Below are 18,857 nucleotides of genomic sequence, written 5' to 3'. Positions count from 1 at the left end.
CCATGCAGCATCCCACACCCCCCCCCAAAAAAAACAAACATTCAGCATCCCAAAAAAAAAAAAAAAACCCAAAAACAAAAAACCCCATGTGGCATCCCCCCCCCAGAAAAAAAAAACATTCAGCATCCCCAAAAAAAAAAAAAAAAAAAAAAAAACAAAAAACCCAATGCGGCATCTCCCCAAAAAAATCCTGCAACATCCCAAAAACTAAATTCTGCAACATCCCCCCAAAAAAATCCTGCAACATTCCCTCTCCCCACCAAAAAAAAAAAAAAAAAAAAAAAAAATCCTGCATCATCCCCAGTCCCTCTCCTGGTACCAGACACTCCAGAGCCTCCAGGAGCAGCTGCTGCCTCCGAGGGGCCTCTCTGGGCAGGACATCCCCGTTTGCCTTCCCAATATTGCTGAAGAACTGGCTGCAGTTCCCCGTGGCTGCATAGTCTGAGGGGCTGGAAGGACAAATCCCGTGGATTTTAGGGAATGAGGTCGAGCTCAGCACACCCCGTGTGGGATAAAACATCCTGCACGCTGAACTCCATGGGGGTTTGTTCTTGCCCGGTTTTCTTCTCTGCTATTAAGTTCTTTAAATACTCCTTAAATTTAAAGCGGTTCTTTAGAAATCAATTCTCACCTTAAGGAATCTCTCGGGTGGGACACAGATTAAAATGGTTCAAGGTTTTGGGTAGAGAACCACAGTGGGGTGGGAGTGGAACAAGGGAATCCATTTTATTCCCTGGTTTCTTTGGTGTTGTAAGGGAAAAGCACGTTCAGAGGCTTGGGAATGCTAAAACTTGGCTTTGGATGCTGCCAGGGATGGGGCAGCCCCACCTTGTCTGGGAATCCCCACCCTCACAAGGAAGGATTTATTCCAGTATCACAAGGAAGGATTTATTCCAATATCTCATATAAATCTACCCTCCTTCATCTTTCTGCAATCCCGTTTTTTATTCATCAGAAAGAGGTCTAAAACAGCTCTGAAATAGAAATCAAATTATTCAGCCCGGTTATAAACCAATCTTTATTTTCCCTATGGCAACACCATGAAAACTACAGCACAGTTACCTCAAAAACAGCAGCAGGTCTTTGGGATAACTGTCCAAATCCTTGGGAATTCCGTGCAGCGTCACCATCTTCTGCAAGCAGCTCAGCTGGAAGGACACCAGAGATTGCATCAAAGGCAGAAACCACCACCAAACACAAGGAAAAGATGAAATGATGTAAAGATTTTAAGGAAAAGGAGAGGAAAAGAAAAAAAAGAAAAAAAAGAGGGGAAAAATTATGGAAGTCAGAGGAGTTTTTTTGGAGTTTTCCTCTCTTCGGGGAAATTCTGAGCTGTGGGAGGGACACCCAGGACATTTATTCACAGGAAGGGACCCTCAGGGACCACCCCAACACCTCCCCCTGTGCCTGGGTCACCCTCTGGGGGAAGAACCTTGCCCTAAAACCCTGACATCCAACCCCTGAACTCCAAGGATTGTTCTGGCCGAACAATTCCCCTCTGGTACCTTCAGGAAAACCCCAAAGAAACCCTTGGGAACGTGGGGATTACCTGGTCCTGGCCCAGCCTGACGTTCTTCTTCTTCATCACCTTGGCCAGCTCCTGAAACCTTTCTGCTCCCACAGCACTGGCAGCTGCACAGGTGAAGCCCTGCAGGACAGACTGGGAGAGCCTGGGAATTCCCAGCAGGAAAACCAGCAGGGAAAAGCCTTCAGGAAGGTGCATTCAGAGCAGGACACTGCTGACCCCACTGTTTCCCCCCCAGATATAAATCACGGTTTTCACAATTTTCATCTCAAACACATCAAAAGATGCATCAGCCCCTCTATAGCAATCCCTGGAATGTTTGGAGATGCATTCCCTGCTTGGAAATGCATTCCAGAGGCAATTTGGAGCAAGATTCCGGGTGCAGCCTGAGCCAGCAGCATCATTTTAGAAAATGAAATGTGGCCTCTGGGTGTATTTTACAGCTGAGCCCTGGCAAATCTCGGTGTTCCATGCCTGTGTTTGGGTTCACATTCCATTTCCCATCTGTTCCTGCGGATTCCACGGCGTGGGATGCACCACGCACCACGGGAAATGTCAGGAAAACTCTGGGAATTGCCAGGAAAACAAACGGAAAATGGAAGGAGAGGAGGAAAACATTTACCTGCTCAAGTCAGGCTCTGCCTTCACCACATCACCAAAAAACACGGCAGCCTGGGAAGCAAAGGAAGAGGTTTTCCAGGGAAAACTGCTCCGTTTCCAGGGGGATTTGTGGAATTCACGGCCCCACAGAGGGCAGGGAGGGGAAGGAGGAGCCCACCCCCCTTACCTGGTCTCTGCTCCACGGTTTATTGTTGAGATCCTGCACGGTTGGCTTCTCTTCCCCGAAAACAAGCAGGGATTTTGGGATGTAGCTGGCCAGAGCATTGGGAATGAGTTTAACCAGCTCAGCGGGGTGGCCAACCCTGGAGGAAACCTTGGGAAAAACCCAGCAGAACAAACCATGGCAATCTCACCCGGTTTGAGTCCAAACCGTGGCAATATCAGAGAATTATTTGGTCCGCAAAAGACCCCCAGGATCAAATCCAGCCTTGAGTTAATTCTGCTCCATTTACACTCTTTCCCTGCAAACATCAACTGGGAAGTAGTTTCTGGGACCACCCCATGAAACAAATCCCTGCTGCCCTCGTCCCCAAGAGGCTGAGCAGGTCGAGGACAAGGACACAGTGACAGGACCTGGGTGTCTTGTCCTGCTGTCACCCTGCCTGGCTGTGACAAATCCAGCAGGGAATGCTGCCTGGCTGTGCAGATGTGGCACAGCTGGCCCCAGGTAAGGAATGCTCCCAGTCCTGCTCCTTTGCAAGGCACGAGGAGGTAAAACAAGGTCACCTTTTCCACCAGGATGGTTTTCAGAGCAGAGGGCAGTGTGTCCACGTGCTGGGCAAAGCCTGGCAGCTGGATGGCTTCCAGGACAACATCTGGGGACAAACTCCTGAGTGTGCTGCTGTTGAGGCCACCCACCAAGGTCCCCAGCTCTGCCAGGCTCCGTCCATCCAGGATCTGCAAGGGAATCCCAGAAAAAAAAAAAAAAAAAATCAAAATTGGAAAAGAGCTTTGAGGTCCTCGAGTCCCAGCCGTGCCTGATCCCCACCTTGTCCCCAACCCAGAGCTCTGAGTGCCACATCCAGGAATTCCCCGGACACTCCAGGGATGAGCACTCCAAACCTCCCTGGGTAGTTGCAATGCCTGAATCCCTTCCCAGAGGGAATTCCTGGCTTGTGGAGCTCTGTACCTGGTAGCCAGAGCGCAGCAGTTTGTTGACAATGGCTCGGGACTGCTCAGCACTCCAGCCACGGACACCGGCCAGGGCAGGCAGAGCTGCTCCCAGCTGCTCCTCAGGGATGCTGCTCTGGATTCTGGACACCGAGAGCCCCAGGGCAGCCTGGCCCAAAGCTCCCAGCACTGCTGGGGAGAAATCCTCCAAGCTGTTCACCAGGGAGGACGCGACCTGCAAAGGTCCCAGGGAGACAGAGCGGAATCAGAGGAGCAATATTGGATCCCACAGCCTTTGGATGTCTTAAATCCCTGGATTTTTGTGCCTCGGGTTTTCCTGCTGAAGGCTGTGGATGCATCATTTCCACCACGGAGAAGTGTGAGGCGATGAAAACCCAGCCGGACACGAGGTGACCCAGAGGAGGGTGACACAAGAGCTGGGTCTCACCCCCACCAGGTTCTGTGCGGCCGAGGGAATTCCCAGGTGCTCTCACCTGCAGCTCCTGGGATGCCAGGGAGGAGGGAGCTCTCCCTCCAGGCATGTCCTTGGTCCAGGGGCAGCTCTTCCCCAGCCTCTGGGCCGCTCCCAAAACCTCCTCCCTGCTCAGGTTCAGGTTTCCCACTGCCCTGGGGCTCAGGTAACAAATCAATCTGTCTGGGAGGCTGCAGGGAGAGAAGAAAAGAGAGGCTGGAGGTCACAGAGAGCTTCCAGAAGACTTTTCCCTCTTTCCCAGCAACACTTCCCACAGTATTTTAGCTCTGCTGATGCCCAAAGCCCTGGAAGGGCTGCTGGCCATCAGCTGGAGCTGGCACTGCAGGGAAATCATCTCCCAGGAAAAAGAACTTGGGATCTGGCCCTCCTCAAGACCAAGGGCAGCGGTCTCATTGTGGGATTATTTGAAATTATGTTGCATATCACATATTGCATATCACATATTGCATATCACATATTGCATAATAAAACCAAGCAAAAGACTATAACCTAGTATATAAAACAGTATAATATAAATTAAAAATAGTGTAATATTTACAGTAAAATAATTATAGTGGGATTATTTGAAAATGGAACCCCTCAAGAGAAAACTAATGGAACCCTTAGGGGGGGAAAAAAAAAAAAGGTAATGAAACCCTTCGAGGAAAAAAAAAATAATGGGAGTTTCTAAGAGGTTTAAAGGAAATCCCCACTCAAATTCTTGTTGTGTCCCAGCCATGGCAGGAAATGAGATTCCATCAGATCCACACCTGGAGAGTGGAAGAGCAGGAGCAGAGCTCAGGAGGAGGGTGTAGAACAGGGCAGTCTCCCTGAGCAAGGTGAGCTTCCCAACCATCTCCATATTCACCGGGTCCTTGGCAAACTTTTGAAGCTGAGGGTGAGGAAAAATAAAAGAAGGGGAAACGATTCAGAAAAAAATAAAAGAAGGGGAAACGATTCAGATGGATCCTTCAATCCTGGCAGTGACATGGGATGGTTTGGATCAGCCTCAGGGGGTTCAAGTTGTGCTGAGGTTTATTTTTTTTGTTGTTTTCAAGTAAAAAATGGACAAAAAAAAATTGTGTCAGGTTTGGGGCTGCTCCTCTCACTGACTCCAGTTCGGTGCCTGCAGAATTCCTTCTGTGAAACCAATTTCTGTGCAAATCCCTCTTATCACATGGTGGGGGGAAATGATGGCAGTGACTGTTCACCTCGAATTAACCAGGGAAAAATTCCTGCTGGCAGGAATTCCAGGAATTCCAAGGCCAGGCTGGGCAGGGATTGGAGCACCTTGGGATAGTGGGAGGTGACCCTGCCCATGGCTGGGATGGGGATGGGATAAATGGGGTGGGGGGGGCCGGATAAAGGGGATGGGAATGATCCTTAAATCCTCCCAACCCAACCATTCTGGGACTCTGATTTCACTCAGGCCAGGACCCTGAGCTCCCAGGGCTCTCCACTTACTGTTGGTTCATCCCAAAAAAGCATCAGGTCCTCCACAGTGGCGTGCTCCAGAAAGGATCCCAGATAATTCCGAAACCAGGCAGTGGAATTCAGAGTGGGAACGGCCTCGCTGTAACATTTCTGGCTGGATTCTGCAGGGAAGCAGAGCCCACGGAGCTAGAGCCCGGCACTGGGGCAGGAAATCGGTGGGAATTGGGAATTTCTCCAGGTGGGAAAAGGCTTCAGCCCATCAGAGAGCTCCCCGGTCACACCTCACACTCCGCTCCACCACAAATCCCCACGGGGCAGGACAAAAAGGATCCCAAATATTCCATCCCCAGCCTTTCTTCCTCCCTCCAAATGCACCAGGAGCTTTTTGCAGGATATTCAATCCAGGCATGGAAGCTCCTCCCTGGGTCCCTTTCTGAGCTGGATTCTTCTCTCAGAACCAAACCCTGCACGAGCAGCAAAAGCAGTGAATTTAAATCGGTGTAATTAATTAATTATACTAATTACGAATCAAAACAGCATCATTTAAATCAGCACAGCCCTGACTGCACCGATTTATAAAAATAAAGCCTTCGGGCAGGGAAATGATTCCTGAATCCACTGATTACTGACATTCCCAGCCTGATCCCATTGGAGATTCACAAAATCCCTGTGAAACCTCAGATCCCAGGAAAATCAGGTCTTTTACCATCCTGGGTGAGGAAATGTTTGATCCCGGTGTAAATATTCCTCTGCTCCTTCACAGGAAGCTGGGAATAGATTCCATCCAGGGCAGCCACTCTGGAAAAGGAAAGGAAAACACCTCAAATATTGCTGAAGTCGGGGTTGGGATCTCACAAAAAAAAAAAAAAAAAAAAAAAAAAAAAATCAAAAGAAAAAACAAAATGAAATAACAAAATGAATAAAAAGACACACACAAACAAGCAAAAAACACCCCAAACAAACAAAAACCACAAAAAACTGCCGAAACAAACAAAATACACAGTCAAAAAAAACCCACCCCGTCAAAAAAAAAGCAAATATAAACAACACCTAAATGAAGAAAAAAAACCACCCAAACAAAAAAAAAAAAACACCAAAAAACACCCAAACAAAAAAAAACATACCCAAACAAAAAAAAGACATCCAAACAAAAAAAAAAAACCCACCAAAACAAAAAACCAGTCAAACAAAAAAGAACACCCCAAAAAAACCCACCCAAACAAAAAACAGACAAAAAAAAAAGAAAAACCACCCAAACAAAACACTCAACAAAAAACCCCCACAAAACCACTAAAAAATCCAACAAAACAAGAAAAAAAAACACCAAAAAAACCACAAAAAACCCCACAAAATACCCCAAAAACCCACCCACAAAAATAAAAAAGCCCCGCCAAAAAACATAAAAAAAAGCCCCACCAAAAAACATAAAAAAAAGCCCCACCAAAAAACATAAAAAAAAGCCCCACCAAAAAACATAAAAAAAAAGCCCCACCAAAAAACATAAAAAAAAGCCCCACCAAAAAACATAAAAAAAAAGCCCTGCCAAAAACATAAAAAAGCCACATCAAAAACATAAAAAAAGCCCCAACAAAACCATAAAAAACCCACCAAAACAAAAATAAAAAACCACAAAAAAACCCCACAAAATACCTCAAAACCCACCCACCAAAATAAAAAAAAAAACCACCAAGACCAACCAAAAAATAAACCAAAACCCCACCAAATCAACCCAAAACCAAAATGAAAAAAAAAAAAAAAACCAACAACAAAAACCCCCACCGAGCCATAAAAATCCCCACCACCTTCCTTCCCCTTCTGTTCTCTCAATGCCATTTTTGTTTTGATTTTTTTTTTTTTATTCCCCCCCCCCCCCCCACTCCCCAGATGTGGCTCTGGTGACACAGAGGGGACATCCCACACTCACAGCAGCTGGAATTCCTCACAGGACGCATCCTTGGCACGGAGGCAGCTGAAAACTTCCAGAGGGAAGGGTTCAAATCCCTCTCGGAGCCACCGGAGCAGCAGCGGGGGGGTCTCGGTTGCAGGAACTCGGAGCATCCTCTGCCATAATCCGTTCGTGAAAATCCCGCTCCACTCCAGGGAAAGGGGCGAGAGGGAGAGCTGGGAGCGGGAGAGGACAAGGAAAACTGTGAGTTCCAGGCAATTCGAAGCAGACGGCGACAAAAAAAATCCCAGTAAATCTGAATGCTAGGGGGGAAAAAATAAAAAAAATACACACACACATATATATATATATATCTGTTGTTTTGTAAAAAAAAAATTCTATAGCTCTATTTTCTCTCTTTCTCTCCCTCCCTATTTTCTCTCTCTCTCTCCCTCTCCCTCCCTATTTTCTCTCTCCCTCTCCCCCTCCCTATTTTCTCTCTCCCTCTCCCCCTCCCTATTTTCTCTCTCCCTCTCCCCCTCTCCATTTTCTCTCCCTCTCCCCCTCTCCATTTTCTCTCCCTCTCCCCCTCTCCATTTTCTCTCCCTCTCCCCCTCTCCATTTTCTCTCCCTCTCTCCCTCTCCCCCTCTCCATTTTCTCTCCCTCTCCCCCTCTCCATTTTCTCTCCCTCTCCCCCTCTCCATTTTCTCTCCCTCTCCCCCTCTCCATTTTCTCTCCCTCTCCCCCTCTCCATTTTCTCTCCCTCTCCCCCTCTCCATTTTCTCTCCCTCTCTCCCTCTCCATTTTCTCTCCCTCTCTCCCTCTCCATTTTCTCTCCCTCTCTCCCTCCCTATTATATCATCTCAGTTGTTTTGTATCCCCTGTATGAAATAAGGTTAAAAAAAAAAAAAAAAATGAAAGAGAAATTTGAAATAAAGGCTTTTCTTGAGAGGGAAAAAAAATCCCCTGGATTTGAGGGAATTCCAGTCGAGGGAATCCCCTGGATTTGAGGGAATTCCAGTCGAGGGAATCCCCTGGATTCGAGGGAATTCCAGTCGAGGGAATCCCCTGGATTCGAGGGAACCCCCTGGATTTGAGGGAATATTCACCTGCTGGCTGAACATGGTCAGGGAGGCCAAAAGCTTCCTGGTATCATATTTGGAAAAGAACAGGATGGAATATTCTGGATCCACAGCTCTGGGGGGTTTAGAGGCCAGGCAGGAGTACAAGGATATGAGGAAATCATCCGGAAGGTCCTGGAACCAAATTCCCTGGAAAAGAGAAGGGAAATTCAAATAAAGTTTATTATGGATGGGTCATATTTAGAGAGAAAATCACCCTCAGGGCATTTGGGAAGGGATTTTTCCCTTGAGGGGGGTAAAACTCTAGCACAGGTTTGAAAAGATTTATCATGAAAAAGAAACCAAAAAAAAAAATTGCCAAAATTTTGCCAAAAAAAATTTGATCTAACTAGAAACCTCCATGGGGAACTCTTTAATTCCCAAACAATTCTTTTTCAGGGAAACAGCTTACAAACGGTAGAAGACAAAGATAAAACCAAGAAAAAAAAAACCAAAAACAAATACAACAACAACAACAAAAAAAAAATCCCACAACCCCACTGACAAATATTTGCAGAAATGCCATCCTTTTGTTAGAACTGTTTACTGAAAAACACAAACTGCTTCCAATTTAATTGCAATTACTGGCAGCAACTTAAGAGATGATGACAAAAGCAGGGAAGAAAGTACACCTGGAATAGCCCAGGTGGCGTTTTCCACACTGCAACCACTTCTAATTGTGCTTTTACCCCTTTTAGCTGTGCTTTGATCCATTTTATTTGCATTTTACCCCTTTGAATTGGGGGTTTTGCCCCACAGTAACTGCGGGTTTTGCCCCACGGCCCAGGGTGACCCTCCCAACGAGACTCATTTTAATGCTGTGAAGCCAATTTGATTTAGAAAGTCCCTTTGTCCCACCTTCTTTCTCAATGGAGAGGTTTGCAGAAGGAAATCCCCTCTTCCCAAAGGGGTCTGTGGTGTCCCCTGGAGGGTGGAGGGCCCCATGAAAACCCAGAAAAAGCTTGGGCTGCTCCTCCCACAGCACCACCGGGTGAAAATTAAAAGCAGAAATTAAAGAATTCCTAAAGGAAAATAAATCCCAGGGGATTGTCCTCACCTGGGCACAGGCGAGTTGGCCAAAGGTGACGTTGCACTGGCCTTGGGCCACCTCCAGGAACTGCTCCTGGCTGGCACTGGGGAGAACAGGGACAGCACTGGGAATGGGGAAACTGGGAGAGGATGGGCTGGGAATGGGGGAAACTGGGAAAACTGGGAGAGGATGGGCTGGGAATGGGGGGAAACTGGGAGAGGATGGGCTGGGAATGGGAAAACTGGGAGAGGATGGGCTGGGAATGGGAAAACTGGGAGAGGATGGGCTGGGAATGGGAAAACTGGGAGAGGATGGGCTGGGAAAGGGGGGAAACTGGGAGAGGATGGGCTGGGAAAGGGGGGAAACTGGGAGAGGATGGGCTGGGAAAGGGGGGAAACTGGGAGAGGATGGGCTGGGAATGGGGGGAAACTGGGAGAGGATGGGCTGGGAATGGGGGGAAACTGGGAGAGGATGGGCTGGGAATGGGGGGAAACTGGGAGAGGATGGGCTGGGAATGGGGGGAAACTGGGAGAGGATGGGCTGGGAATGGGGGGAAACTGGGAGAGGGCAGCACTGACTGGTGAGGCACTGGGGCAGAGCTGGGTGAGGGCAGCACTGACTGGGGGGCACTGGGACAGAACTGGGTGAGGGCAGCACTGACTGGGGGGCACTGGGACAGAACTGGGTGAGGGCAGCACTGACTGGGGGGCACTGGGACAGAACTGGGTGGGGACATGGGAGCAGGAGTTCTGGGGACAGATCCAGCTGTGAACTGCCCCCCCCCCCCCCCCAAGAGCAGCCCAGCTGCAAACCCAGCCCGCGGCACAGCTGGACAAAGAACCCCAAGGCACCGGAGTCCCCCCCCGAGCAATTTTGGCTCCTGCTCGTCCCCCCGGGCAGGGCGCAGGGAACAGCCCCGGGTGCGGAGCTCCCCGCCCTCCCTCGGCCGTGGATCGGGAGCCAGGGAAGCTCTGCGGCTCTTTGAGCCCCGCTCAGAGCCAAGAAGAGCTCAGAGCCGGTGCCAAGGCTCTTGGCTGCCTCCCCGGGAGCTGGCCCTGCCTTTCTTTGTCCTGCCCGGACACAAAGCCCCAGCAGAAAGCGCTTTCGCTGTTTGAACAAGCGCAACCCGCAGCCCTCCCTGCCCAAAGGCAACCCCGGGGCTTTTCGGGGGGGGGCGGGGGGGGAAAGTCACGAAATGTGGGTTCAGAGGGATCTTGTTACCCCAAGAAACCAGAATCACCCCAAGGAAATGCTGCCACAGCCCCTGGGGGTGGCTCACCTACCTCTGCACTGAGGCACACACGGCAGATTCTGACCCCCAAAACAAAACAAAGAGACAAAGATAAGGAATTGGGAGAGGAATCGGCACGCGGAGCCCTCTCTGAGTTGTGCCGATGTTTGGGAAGAAACTCACCATTGGCAGGGGCGCTGGAGCACTGCACCAGGAGGAAGAGAAGAGAAGAGACATGGTGTCAAAACGCAGTTGTGACACTTTGTGATCACTGCAGACGCACAGGTGGGAGCTGCAGCTCTTTGGGTTGGGACGGGGACCTGAACACACCCAAATCCCAAACCCAGAACTCCAGGACACGTTACTGGCTCTGTAGCTCAAGAGCCAGCTTACCCCATCCCTCAGGCATGAGGAGGGAATTTTTTTCTCCTGGGGATTTGGGCACGGTTTGAGTGTGATTCCAGAGGAAGGGGAGTTGGAACTGGCTTATCTTTAAGATCCCTCCAACCCAAAGCACACTGGAAGGTTTTAAACACACAAATTTAATTTTTTTAAGCACAAAACAAAATATTAAAAATAATGTAAAAGAGCCTTACCAGCTCTGTCCCAGCAGCAGCTCCCTGCCCCCACCCTGCAAGACAAGGTGCTGTGGTTGTAGAGCAAGCCCAGCCCAAAATTCGATCCCTCCCTCAGCTCCCTGCAGCTTTCAGAGCTGGTTTGGGACCCTGGGTTTACACCAAGCGACAGCAGGGTCTGTCCCAAAACAGGGACAGCAGGGGAAGGGCAGCAACCACACTGGGGGCTGCTCCTCTTTGGGGTTTTCCTGCTGCACAGGCAGGATCAACCCAGGAATCACCAGGGTTATCCTTCCATGTGCTGTTTTGGTTTGGTTTTTTAGCTTCTTGTTCCTTCCAGTGTCCCCACGTGGGAACTGGAGCCTGGGCTGGGATGAATTCAGCCCTCAGCCCAGTTCTGTCCCAGAGCCTGGCAGGGATTTACAGGAAAAAAAAAATTTAAAAATCAAACTGTTCCTTCCTGGCAGCTCTGCACACCAATCCATCCATCATTTCCCAACTTCCAGAGGGATCCTGATGGCAGCTCCCAGCAGATCCCAGGGGGAAACTGGGAAGGTGGGAAAGGCAAAGGTGGGAGCCCAGGGGCAGCAGCCTCGGGATGGAGCCGGCAGGAGGGAGAACCCCTGAGCTCAGCATCCTTCATGCACAGAAAAAAGGGAAAGGTGGAGATCCCAAATGTCCCAAAGGGAGGGACAGGAGCAGTGCAGTGAGAGCAGGGAGAGGTGAAGATCCCAAATGTTCCTGGAGGGACAGGAGCAGCTTGGATGAGAACTTTGTTAGCACAACACCTTTCTTCATTCCTGATTTTTAATGATTTAATGGAGAAGTGTCACCAATTAACAGAACCTTCCCCTCACGAGGTGCAGGAGAGGGACTTTGAGGGGGTGGAGGGACAGGAGGAGGAGGAGGAATGGATCCCAACTGCCAGAGGGCAGGGCTGGGTGGGATATTGGGAAGGAATTATTGCCTCGGAGGGTGGGGGGAGTCTGGAATGGATTTCCCAGAGGATGTCCCATCCCTGGAAGTGTCCCAGGCCAGGCTGGAGGAACCTGGGATAGTGGAAGGTGTCCCTGCCTGTGGCAGGGATGAGATTTAAGGTCGCTCCCAACCCAAACCATCCTGGGATTTATTACTCAATGAATATGGAGTTAATCAGATTAATGATTATTCTTTCCGTGCTTTCCCAGGGGCACCTGGATAGTCCAGCAAGAGGAACAAGGAGCGGACAGGAGGAGAATCAATCCCAGAGGGACCTTCCCACCAAAACTAGAATATTTCCCTCACAGATCCAACAACAAACAGGACAACCAAAGGCTGGGGGGGTTAGAGAAACCACCAAAGTCACAGTCAGTGGTGTGGCAGCACAATGTCCCTTGGAAACGTTGGAATGGATGGAAAACCCTCCTGGGACAGACTCACAGTCCCTCCACAGGCACACTCACCCAGCAGGAGGAGGAGGAGGAATCCCAGCGCTGGGAGCAGAGGAGACATTGCTGGAAAACCACAGGAACCACCTTAGCTCAGCCAGGAGAAACCAAACAGGAATAAATTAACGCCATCCCCAAAGCCAGAGGAGGAAAGTTAAAAATCACTTTGAAATCTGGATACGGCAAAACCTTTCACAAACCCCAACACGAGCCCCAAAGCACAGGAAAAAAAAAAAAAAAAGAAAAAAAAACAACCCTGAAGTGCCAGAAAAGCAGGTGGAGATATTAGATTTAATGAAGGTAGCTCATTGCTGGCCACACCCTGAGCCAGGTCTGGTGGCTGAGGGACAAGAGGGGACCTGGGCCACTCTCACTCACCTGTCCCCACTCTCCTGTGCCACTCACCTGTGCCCCACTCTCTCATTTGTCCCCACTCTTACCTGAGTCACCCACTCACCTGTGCCCACTCCCTCACCTGTGCCCACTCCCTCACTCACCTGTCCCCACTCTCCTGTGCCACTCATCTGTGCCGTACTCTCACCTGGGTCACTCTCTCACCTGTCCCCACTCTCTCGTGCCACTCATCTGTGCCCCACTCTCACCTGTCCCCACTCTCACTCCAGTCCCCACTCTCTCACTCACCTGTCCCCACTCTCCTGTACCTCTCACCTGGGTCACTCTCTCACCTGTCCCCACTCTCTCTCTCACCTGTCCCCTCTCTCCTGTCCCCACTCTCTCTCCCGTACCACTCACCTGGTCCTGCAGGTGCTGCTGGGCAGGCTCTGGGCCCCGCAGGCTCCTTTTCAGGGAGCCGGGGGGGGTGTGGCTGTGGCACCTGCAGCTGCATCCCCGCGGGATGGAGCGGGGTTCCGGGCACACCTGGGCTCCTTGGGAGCACAGACGCGGCTGCAGCGCCGAGAGCCCAGCACCTGGGCGGTTCCTGCCCTCCCCGCGCAGGTAAAATTCAATCGATGCTGCCGCTCTCAGGAAAATTAATCGGCGAACAGCAGAGGTTTCCGTCCTAAGAGGAGGCAGAAGAATAAAGGGAGAGGCCGTGGGGCGTTCCCCTGGGGTCTCTGGAATTTCTGGAGGGTGCAGCCTCCCCTTTTATCCCAATTTCCCTCTCTCTTTCCCCATGGGCTGAGGTACTTGAGAGGTGCAGACTTCCCAGAGCTCCTGATAGCTGAGATTCCCCTCTGACCCTCCCTTTTCATTTTGAATTTTATAGAATTACTGATTTCCCCCATTGCTTCTTTCATCTTTCAGTGCCCAGTTTCATTTATCAGCAAACCTTCGTTTGTTTGTAAAAACAAATAGATATATATTTATTTTTATTTATTTTTATTCCATTCACCAATCAGTGGAACCCATCCCATTGTTTCTCTTATCTCCCAGTGCTGGTTTTATTGACCCAAAGCTTGTTTATAAACACAAATTCCATCATTTCTCTCACCAGGATGGAGCTGCTCCCTCCAGGCACTCAGGGAATATTTGGCACCAGGGGAATTTTGTGTCAGGGGTTTGAAATGGTTGGGATTTCCTGAAAATCTCTGCCTATCCCAGACACTTCCAGCTGGGAATTCCTGAAGGGAAATGCGTGGAAGTTCTTCTGGCAGCCAGTCAGGCCATGGAAAGTTTTTTTCCCAGAGATCCTTGGAATTTTTGGCAGATTTTGGGCGTTTTCGTGCAGATTTTGGGGCTATTTTTAGTTCAATTTTTGGGTTTTTTGGCTGTTTTAAGTCAGATTTCCCCCAGATTTTTTTTCCTCCCGTTTTCCCTTCCTTTTTTTTTTTTTTTTTTTTTTTTTTTTTTTTTTTTTTTTTTTTTTTTTTTTTTCCCCTCAGAAATCCCTGGAATCTCTCCGGATTTTTGGGATGCAGCAAAGGTTCTTCCCCAGAGGGTGCTGGGCATGGAACAGATCCCAAGGGAATTGGGCACAGCTGAGCTCCAGGAGCTCCAGTTCGGGATTTTTTTGGGGGATCCATGACCCCTCTGACCCCTTCCCACCCAGGATATTCCACAATTCCATGATTCCAGATGTCAGACTGGGGGCTCAATTCCTTTGGATTCGGGGGAATTTGACACGCTCAGATTGGGGGGAAAAACAATAAAAAATTTTTTAAAAATCGTTGTTTGGTCACTTTATTGGTTTTTTTTTTGTTTGTTTTTTTATTTTTTTTTTTTTTTTTTCCCTGACAAGGTTTTGTAAAAGCCAGTTCCAGGCCAGGCCTAGGCTTGTCCATTCCTGACCATCAATAATTTGTGTCATTGTCACCACACCCCCACTTTTCTGAACACACCTCAGGCCCTGAGTCACCAACACTGACTCAGAGGATCCCCAGAACCAGAGGGACCCTCACCAACACCCATCCCAAACCTCCCAAACCCAGAAAAATCAGCAGCAGCTGGTGTTGAAAATTTGAAGTTTGGGAGTTTTAAATTATTTTTTTTTATATTGATTTTTTTTTTAAATTGACTTGAAAAAGGCTAATTAAATTTTATATTTAAATTAATTGAATTTAATTTTTTGAATTATTTTTTTTTCTTAAATTGAAGGAAAGTAATAAAATTGAAATCACCGGCGTGTAATTTAAATAAAAGTGTGTCATTTCACACAGCAAAATTTTAGAATTTAAAATTGTTAAATGTAATAATAAGTATAAAACACAATAAAACTTCTTCAGTGTTTTTTGGGAAAACTCATCCTGTTTTTTTTTTTTTTTCCTCCTGAAGCCCTTTGGAGAACTGGGATGTTCCCAGCTCTCCTTTCCTTGCAAATCCCAGGATTCTGCTCCTGGCACAGACCTGGGGGAGCAGCTCTGTGACCTCGGGGGTGACACAGCCACTCCCTCAATGTCACCAGCACAGAAATTTGGATAAACACGACAATATTTGCTTCACCAAGGAGTTTGTGTCACTCTGTTTGCTCAAGCCTCCACTATAGGGGGAAAAAAAAAAAAAAAACCAACACAAACCACAATTTTGGCTCCAAGGTGATGCTGAGCCCACACCCAAAAATGCCAGAGGGGTCACGGGGGGTGACACTGAGGGTTTGTGTTTTCCTGTGCCAGGGAACCAGGGACAGCACAGCAGGAAATGCCCTGCAGTTGTACCAGGGGAAGTTTAATTTGGAGATGAATCAAGATTTCCTCACCAGAGGGGTGTTCAGACCTGGCACAGGTGGAGTCACAGCCCTGCAGGGATCTTTGAAGCCGGGTTTGGGATGGGGTTTTAGTGGTGGCTTTGCAGCGCTGGGGGAAGGGTTGGGTGTTTAAAGAAGTTTTTTGAAAGCTCAGTGGTTCTGGGATTCCAGCCTCAGGTGTCTGTGCCAGGGGACGAGACCTGAGGGGGACTGGAAACAGCACAGAGGGAGAGGGAAGCCAGGGCTGCCGGAGATCTTTCCCTACCAACCCCTCTAAAGCAAATCCTGGTTTATCCCCTGCTCCGGGAGCTGCAGAACAAAAACACAAACTCCCAAACCCAGTTCTGGTTTATCTCCTGGTGTGGGAACTGCAGAGTAAAACCACAATTTCTCCAACCCCTCTAAACCAAATCCTGGTTAATCTCCTGCTCTGGGACCTGAAGAGCAAAACCAGCACTCCAACCTCTGTAAACCAAATCCTGATTTATCTCCTGCTCTGGGAACTCCAGCACAGAATTCCAACCTCTGTAAACCAAATCCTGATTTATCTATCTCCTGCTCTGGGAACTCCAGCACAGAATTCCAACCTCTCTAAACCAAATCCTGATTTATCTCCTGCTCTGGGAACTCCAGCACAGAATTCCAACCTCTGTAAACCAAATCCTGATTTATCTCCTGCTCTGGGAACTCCAGCACAGAATTCCAACCTCTGTAAACCAAATCCTGATTTATCTCCTGCTCTGGGAACTCCAGCACAGAATTCCAACCTCTGTAAACCAAATCCTGATTTATCTCCTGCTCTGGGAACTCCAGAGCAAAACCCCAAACTCTCCAAACTCTCTAAACCAATTTCTGATTTATCTCCTGGTGTGGGACCCGAGAGCAAACCCCTCCCTCAGCCCCTCTTGTGTCACAGGGACAATGGAGACATCACAAACACCATCAGATACCACCAAACACCATCAAACACCATTAAACATCATCAAACACCATCAGACACCATCAAATAGCATCAAATACCATCAAACACCATCAAATACCATCAAACACCATCAGACACCATCAAACACCATCAGACACCATCAAACACCATCAAACACCATCAAATACCATCAGACACCATCAAACACCATCAAACACCATCAAACACATCAGACACCATCAAACAAACACCATCAGACACCATCAGACACCATCAAACACCATCAAACACCATCAAATACCATCAGACACCATCAAACACCATCAAACACCATCAAATACCATCAGACACCATCAAACACCATCAAACACCATCAAATACCATCAGACACCATCAAACACCATCAAACACCATCAGACACCATCAGACACCATCAAACACCATCAAACACCATCAGACACCATCAAACAAACACCATCAGACACCATCAGACACCATCAAACACCATCAAACACCATCAAATACCATCAGACACCATCAAACACCATCAAACACCATCAAATACCATCAGACACCATCAAACACCATCAAACACCATCAAATACCATCAGACACCATCAAACACCATCAAACACCATCAAACACCATCAGACACCATCAAACACCATCAGACACCATCAAATACCATCAAATACCATCAAACACCATCAAACACCATCAAACACCATCAGACACCATCAAATACCATCAAACACCATCAAACACCATCAAACACCATCAGACACCATCAAATACCATCAAACACCATCAAACACCATCAAACACCATCAGACACCATCAGACACCATCAAATATCCCTTTGTGGCTGGCACCAAACCCCGGCCATCCCACTGTACCTTCCTGCAGGTTTACACAAGAGATTTCCCTTCCCTCTCCCCTCTGCAATGTTTGCATTGCACAAGTCAAGAACCACCTACAGGTAATTCTCCAAGCCCTGCAATTCAAACAAGCTAAAACAGGAAAGGTGAAAAAGGAAAAAGGGATTTTTTGTTTCTGACGTCTTTGTGCTGAGGTTTGGTGACCCAGCAGCCTCTCTGGAGAGCAGCAATGTGCCCAGCAGTGCTGCTGTAACCTTGTCTTAGATAAATGAGTTAAATGAGGTATTAGTTGTTTCTTTTTTTAATTTTTTTTTTTGGTGCAGAATAGCTGAATTTCTACTTGCAGGAATATTAGAAGGCATTGTGTTTAATTGGTTAGCAATTTATTTAAACTTAATTTATTGGTTGGTAAATGGTTAGTGTATATGTTTTATGTGGATATTGTATAAGCTTTTTTATTTTTAGATAGTTTATATATTTATATTCTAGTATTCTATTTTCGTTTGCATTTTATATATTTTTATATTTCGACAGTTTGTATATTTTTTTCTACGGATTTTTGTGGGATAGCCTTATTGTTTATATAAGCCCGTATTGTTTATAGTTGTGTGAACTTATTCTTTTAATAAAAGATTCTTATGTAAACTGATTCTTATTTTTATGATTTTTTTCAAATTTTTCTAGCGCTGACACCTTTACATTCTCTTAGAACGCCAAAAAGGCCTTATACAGTATTAGTTTATTCCAAAAAGTTGAAATCGACAGAGAAAAAAATAAAAAATGTGAAATTAGAATTGCGGCGGCGCGGCGGACGCTTTACGACAGTGCTGACGTTCGCTTTGCGGCGGTGTGGCGGTCCCGTTTTACGACGCGCGGCCGCTCGCTTTACGGCGGTGTGGCGGTCCCGTTTTACGACGCGGCGCGGCGCTTTGCGGCGGTGTGGCGGTCCCGTTTTACGACGCGCGGCCGCTCGCTTTGCGGCGGCCATGGCGGCGCGGTTCAGCGGGGTGCTGCAGCTCACGGAGCTCGACGATTTCATCGCTCCCTCTCAGGTGGGACCACGCCGGGGGTGACAGGGCTGGGGACTCCCGGGACAGCGGATCACGAGGCTGCCCCTGCCCTGGGAGCCGCGGGGAGGTCGCGGACACGGCCCTGAGGGGAGGAGCAGGAGGATGCCGCCCTCACTCTTTGCCCCGTCGCTGTCACGTCTCGGGGAGCGGGCCCACCTCCCCTCAGAACTCCTCCCGCCGCTCTCGGGGATGGAAAAAGGGATAAACGTGAACATTGGGCGCTGGCACTTCCATTTCGAGCAGAACAAGGCTCTGGGGCGCTGTGGGGACACTGTGGGGACACTGTGGGGACAGCCCAAACTCCCGCAGCATCTTTCGGGTCGTGCCCAGCCCCGCCGGGATGTGCCATGTTCAGCTGGAGCCTCCGCAGGAAAAGTTGAAGCCTGCACAGATTTCCGTGGGTGGGATGGAAC

At 48.5% G+C, this 18,857-nt stretch overlaps 2 protein-coding genes across 4 annotated transcripts in view; one reads left to right on the top strand and one right to left on the bottom strand.

Annotated features, from left to right (window-relative positions):
• MSLN (mesothelin) overlaps window positions 1–18,362 on the bottom strand; it is a 27,646-nt gene extending 9,284 nt beyond the window's left edge. Inside the window, exons 1-18 of the mRNA XM_062503859.1 lie at window positions 18,195–18,362; window positions 17,474–17,490; window positions 13,186–13,453; window positions 12,425–12,498; window positions 9,227–9,302; window positions 8,158–8,319; window positions 7,087–7,283; window positions 5,869–5,960; window positions 5,193–5,323; window positions 4,499–4,620; window positions 3,751–3,919; window positions 3,276–3,491; window positions 2,873–3,043; window positions 2,313–2,459; window positions 2,148–2,197; window positions 1,550–1,670; window positions 1,063–1,148; window positions 320–449 (exon numbers count right to left, since the gene is read on the bottom strand). Coding sequence (XP_062359843.1) covers window positions 320–449; window positions 1,063–1,148; window positions 1,550–1,670; window positions 2,148–2,197; window positions 2,313–2,459; window positions 2,873–3,043; window positions 3,276–3,491; window positions 3,751–3,919; window positions 4,499–4,620; window positions 5,193–5,323; window positions 5,869–5,960; window positions 7,087–7,283; window positions 8,158–8,319; window positions 9,227–9,302; window positions 12,425–12,498; window positions 13,186–13,453; window positions 17,474–17,490; window positions 18,195–18,362 — 2,397 coding nt within the window. The remainder of the gene's footprint in view (window positions 1–319; window positions 450–1,062; window positions 1,149–1,549; window positions 1,671–2,147; window positions 2,198–2,312; window positions 2,460–2,872; window positions 3,044–3,275; window positions 3,492–3,750; window positions 3,920–4,498; window positions 4,621–5,192; window positions 5,324–5,868; window positions 5,961–7,086; window positions 7,284–8,157; window positions 8,320–9,226; window positions 9,303–12,424; window positions 12,499–13,185; window positions 13,454–17,473; window positions 17,491–18,194) is intronic.
• The window catches only part of CIAO3 (cytosolic iron-sulfur assembly component 3), an 11,494-nt gene continuing 10,967 nt past the window's right edge, over window positions 18,331–18,857 (top strand). For all 3 annotated transcript variants that reach the window (XM_062503257.1, XM_062503256.1, XM_062503255.1), the window contains exon 1: window positions 18,331–18,426. In XM_062503257.1, coding sequence (XP_062359241.1) covers window positions 18,361–18,426 — 66 coding nt within the window. In that variant the 5' untranslated portion in view covers window positions 18,331–18,360. The remainder of the gene's footprint in view (window positions 18,427–18,857) is intronic.

The sequence above is a fragment of the Cinclus cinclus genome, chromosome 16 (assembly GCF_963662255.1).
Source record: "Cinclus cinclus chromosome 16, bCinCin1.1, whole genome shotgun sequence".
NCBI lineage: Eukaryota > Metazoa > Chordata > Aves > Passeriformes > Cinclidae > Cinclus > Cinclus cinclus.
Note: the sequence above shows the minus strand (reverse complement) of the source record. Positions and strands in the feature narration are given on the sequence as shown.